This window comes from Salmo trutta, chromosome 20 (assembly GCF_901001165.1).
Source record: "Salmo trutta chromosome 20, fSalTru1.1, whole genome shotgun sequence".
Lineage (NCBI taxonomy): Eukaryota > Metazoa > Chordata > Actinopteri > Salmoniformes > Salmonidae > Salmo > Salmo trutta.
Genome location: NC_042976.1, coordinates 1,881,459 through 1,886,458, shown reverse-complemented (window position 1 = coordinate 1,886,458; position 5,000 = coordinate 1,881,459). Strand labels below are relative to the sequence as shown.

General features: G+C 51.1%; 1 protein-coding gene across 1 annotated transcript in view; it reads right to left on the bottom strand.

Annotated features, from left to right (window-relative positions):
* Nucleotides 1–5,000, bottom strand: part of ube2g2 (ubiquitin-conjugating enzyme E2G 2 (UBC7 homolog, yeast)) — a gene marked incomplete at its 5' end in the record, with an annotated part of 28,535 nt that extends 23,535 nt beyond the window's left edge. Inside the window, 1 exon segment of the mRNA XM_029702004.1 lies at nt 4,968–5,000. Coding sequence (XP_029557864.1) covers nt 4,968–5,000 — 33 coding nt within the window.

The window sequence follows — 5,000 nt, the reverse complement described above, 5'->3', positions numbered from 1 at the left end:
GCTGGGCAGAGCAGGTATTGGCTGGTATCGGCTGGGCAGAGCAGGTATTGGCTGGGCAGAGCAGGTATTAACAGGTATCGGCTGGGCAGAGCAGGTATTGGCTGGTATCGGCTGGGCAAAGCAGGTATTGGCTGGGCAGAGCAGGTATTAACAGGTATTGGCTGGGCAGAGCAGGTATTGGCTGGGCAGAGCAGGTATTGACAGGTATTGGCTGGGCAGAGCAGGTATTAACAGGTATTGGCTGGGCAGAGCAGGTATTGACAGGTATTGGCTGGGCAGAGCAGGTATTGACAGGTATTGGCTGGGCAGAGCAGGTATTGACAGGTATTGGCTGGGCAGAGCAGGTATTGACAGGTATTGGCTGGGCAGAGCAGGTATTGACAGGTATTGGCAGAGCAGGTATTGGCAGAGCAGGTATTAACAGAGCAGGTATTAACAGAGCAGGTATTAACAGGTATTGGCAGGTATTGGCTGGGCAGAGCAGGTATTAACAGGTATTGGCTGGGCAGAGCAGGTATTGACAGGTATTGGCTGGGCAGAGCAGGTATTGACAGGTATTGGCAGAGCAGGTATTGGCAGAGCAGGTATTAACAGAGCAGGTATTAACAGAGCAGGTATTAACAGGTATTGGCAGGTATTGGCTGGGCAGAGCAGGTATTAACAGGTATTGGCTGGGCAGAGCAGGTATTGACAGGTATTGGCTGGGCAGAGCAGGTATTGACAGGTATTGGCTGGGCAGAGCAGGTATTGACAGGTATTGGCTGGGCAGAGCAGGTATTGAGAGGTATTGGCTGGGCAGAGCAGGTATTGAGAGGTATTGGCTGGGCAGAGCAGGTATTGACAGGTATTGGCTGGGCAGAGCAGGTATTGACAGGTATTGGCTGGGCAGAGCAGGTATTAACAGGTATTGGCAGAGCAGGTATTGGCAGAGCAGGTATTGGCAGGTACTGGCAGGTATTGACTGGGCAGAGCAGGTATTAACAGGTATTGGCTGGGCAGAGCAGGTATTAACAGGTATTGGCTGGGCAGAGCAGGTATTGACAGGTATTGGCTGGGCAGAGCAGGTATTGAGAGGTATTGGCTGGGCAGAGCAGGTATTGAGAGGTATTGGCTGGGCAGAGCAGGTATTGACAGGTATTGGCTGGGCAGAGCAGGTATTGACAGGTATTGGCTGGGCAGAGCAGGTATTAACAGGTATTGGCAGAGCAGGTATTGGCAGAGCAGGTATTGGCAGGTACTGGCAGGTATTGACTGGGCAGAGCAGGTATTAACAGGTATTGGCTGGGCAGAGCAGGTATTAACAGGTATTGGCTGGGCAGAGCAGGTATTGACAGGTATTGGCTGGGCAGAGCAGGTATTGACAGGTATTGGCTGGGCAGAGCAGGTATTGACAGGTATTGGCTGGGCAGAGCAGGTATTAACAGGTATTGGCAGAGCAGGTATTAACAGGTATTGGCAGAGCAGGTATTAACAGGTATTGGCAGGTATTGGCTGGGCAGAGCAGGTATTAACAGGTATTGGCTGGGCAAAGCAGGTATTGACAGGTATTGGCTGGGCAGAGCAGGTATTGACAGGTATTGGCTGGGCAGAGCAGGTATTGACAGGTATTGGCTGGGCAGAGCAGGTATTGACAGGTATTGGCTGGGCAGAGCAGGTATTGACAGGTATTGGCTGGGCAGAGCAGGTATTAACAGGTATTGGCAGGTATTGGCTGGGCAGAGCAGGTATTAACAGGTATTGGCTGGGCAGAGCAGGTATTGACAGGTATTGGCTGGGCAGAGCAGGTATTAACAGGTATTGGCTGGGCAGAGCAGGTATTAACAGGTATTGGCTGGGCAGAGCAGGTATTAACAGGTATTGACAGAGCAGGTATTGGCAGAGCAGGTATTGGCTGGGCAGAGCAGGTATTGGCTGGGCAGAGCAGGTATTAACAGGTATTGGCTGGGCAGAGCAGGTATTGACAGGTATTGGCTGGGCAGAGCAGGTATTGACAGGTATTGGCTGGGCAGAGCAGGTATTGACAGGTATTGGCTGGGCAGAGCAGGTATTAACAGGTATTGGCTGGGCAGAGCAGGTATTAACAGGTATTGGCAGAGCAGGTATTAACAGGTATTGGCAGAGCAGGTATTGGCAGGTACTGGCAGGTATTGGCAGGTATTGACTGGGCAGAGCAGGTATTAACAGGTATTGGCTGGGCAGAGCAGGTATTGACAGGTATTGGCTGTGCAGAGCAGGTATTAACAGGTATTGACAGGTATTGGCTGGGCAGAGCAGGTATTGACAGGTATTGGCTGGGCAGAGCAGGTATTGACAGGTATTGGCTGGGCAGAGCAGGTATTGGCTGGTATTAACAGGTATTGGCTTGGCAGGCATTGTCCCCCTTTAGCTCCCAACTGGCCTGCATCATATACAGTTACAGCCAACGCCTCAGCAGGGTGGATAGAGGAGGGCTGAACTAGGAGGGCTGAGCAGGGTGGATAGAGGAGGGCTGAACTAGGAGGGCTGAGCAGGGTGGATAGAGGAGGGCTGAACTAGGAGGGCTGAGCAGGGTGGATAGAGGAGGGCTGAACTAGGAGGGCTGAGCAGGGTGGATAGAGGAGGGCTGAACTAGGAGGGCTGAGCAGGGTGGATAGAGGAGGGCTGAACTAGGAAATCAACACCTTTAATGTGTATCAATATCCATTAGTCCTTGATGTGGGCTCTTCACTACCGCGCTCTCCCTCACATGCCATACACACTTCATCCTCAACTCCCTGGCTGTGTCCCAAAAGAGCGACCTCTTCCCTCGATAACGCACTACTTTAGACAGGCAGACAACTTGAGACCGAGTCCCAGGACCGTCAGACAGCAACATGTACTGTCCCAGGACCGTCAGACTGTCCCAGGACCGTCAGACAGCAACATGTACTGTCCCAGGACCGTCAGACAGCAACATGTACTGTCCCAGGACCGTCAGACTGTCCCAGGACCGTCAGACAGCAACATGTACTGTCCCAGGACCGTCAGACAGCAACATGTACTGTCCCAGGACCGTCAGACAGCAACATGTACTGTCCCAGGACCGTCAGACAACAACATGTACTGTCCCAGGAACCGTCAGACAGCAACATGTACTGTCCCAGGACCGTCAGACAGCAACATGTACTGTCCCAGGACCGTCAGACAGCAACATGTACTGTCCCAGGACCGTCAGACAGCAACATGTACTGTCCCAGGACCGTCAGACAGCAACATGTACTGTCCCAGGACCGTCAGACAGCAACATGTACTGGTCCCAGGACCGTCAGACTGTCCCAGGGAACCGTCAGACAGCAACAGGTAACTGTCCCAGGACCGTCAGACAGCAACATGTACTGTCCCAGGACCGTCAGACTGTCCCAGGACCGTCAGACAGCAACATGTACTGTCCCAGGACCGTCAGACTGTCCCAGGACCGTCAGACAGCAACATGTACTGTCCCAGGACCGTCAGACTGTCCCAGGACCGTCAGACAGCAACATGTACTGTCCCAGGACCGTCAGACAGCAACATGTACTGTCCCAGGACCGTCAGACTGTCCCAGGACCGTCAGACAGCAACATGTACTGTCCCAGGACCGTCAGACAGCAACATGTACTGTCCCAGGACCGTCAGACAGCAACATGTACTGTCCCAGGACCGTCAGACAGCAACATGTACTGTCCCAGGACCGTCAGACAGCAACATGTACTGTCCCAGGACCGTCAGACAGCAACATGTACTGTCCCAGGACCGTCAGACTGTCCCAGGACCTCAGACAGCAACATGTACTGTCCCAGGACCGTCAGACAGCAACATGTACTGTCCCAGGACCGTCAGACAGCAACATGTACTGTCCCAGGACCGTCAGACAGCAACATGTACTGTCCCAGGACAGTCAGACAGCAACATGTACTGTCCCAGGACAGTCAGACAGCAACATGTACTGTCCCAGGACCGTCAGACAGCAACATGTACTGTCCCAGGACCGTCAGACAGCAACATGTAGTGTCCCAGGACCGTCAGACAGCAACATGTAGTGTCCCAGGACCGTCAGACAGCAACATGTAGTGTCCCTGGACCGTCAGACAGCAACATGTACTGTCCCAGGACCGTCAGACAGCAACATGTACTGTCCCAGGACCGTCAGACAGCAACATGTACTGTCCCAGGACCGTCAGACAGCAACATGTACTGTCCCAGGACCGTCAGACAGCAACATGTAGTGTCCCAGGACCGTCAGACAGCAACATGTAGTGTCCCTGGACCGTCAGACAGCAACATGTACTGTCCCAGGACCGTCAGACAGCAACATGTACTGTCCCAGGACCGTTCTTCAAAAGGTGGCTACTCTGAAGAATCTAAAAATATAAAATATATTTTGATTTGTTCAACACTTTTTTGGTTACTAAATGATTCCATATGTGTTATTTCATAGTGAAGACGTCTTCACTATTATTCTATGATGTAGAAAAACCCTGGAATGAGTTGATGTGTCCAAACATTTAACTGGTATGAGTTGATGTGTCCAAACATTTAACTGGTACTGGTATGAGTTGATGTGTCATTTAACTGGTACTGGTATGAGTTGATGTGTCCAACCATTTAACTGGTATGAGTTGATGTGTCATTTAACTGGTACTGGTATGAGTTGGCGTGTCCAACCATTTAACTGGTATGAGTTGATGTGTCATTTAACTGGTACTGGTATGAGTTGATGTGTCCAAACATTTAACTGGTACTGGTATGAGTTGATGTGTCCAACCATTTAACTGGTACTGGTATGAGTTGATGTGTCCAACCATTTAACTGGTACTGGTATGAGTTGATGTGTCCAACCATTTAACTGGTACTGGTATGAGTTGATGTGTCCAACCATTTAACTGGTACTGGTATGAGTTGATGTGTCATTTAACTGGTACTGGTATGAGTTGATGTGTCATTTAACTGGTACTGGAATGTAGACTTACTGTTTGGGTGAAACATGTCACAGGTGAATCTCA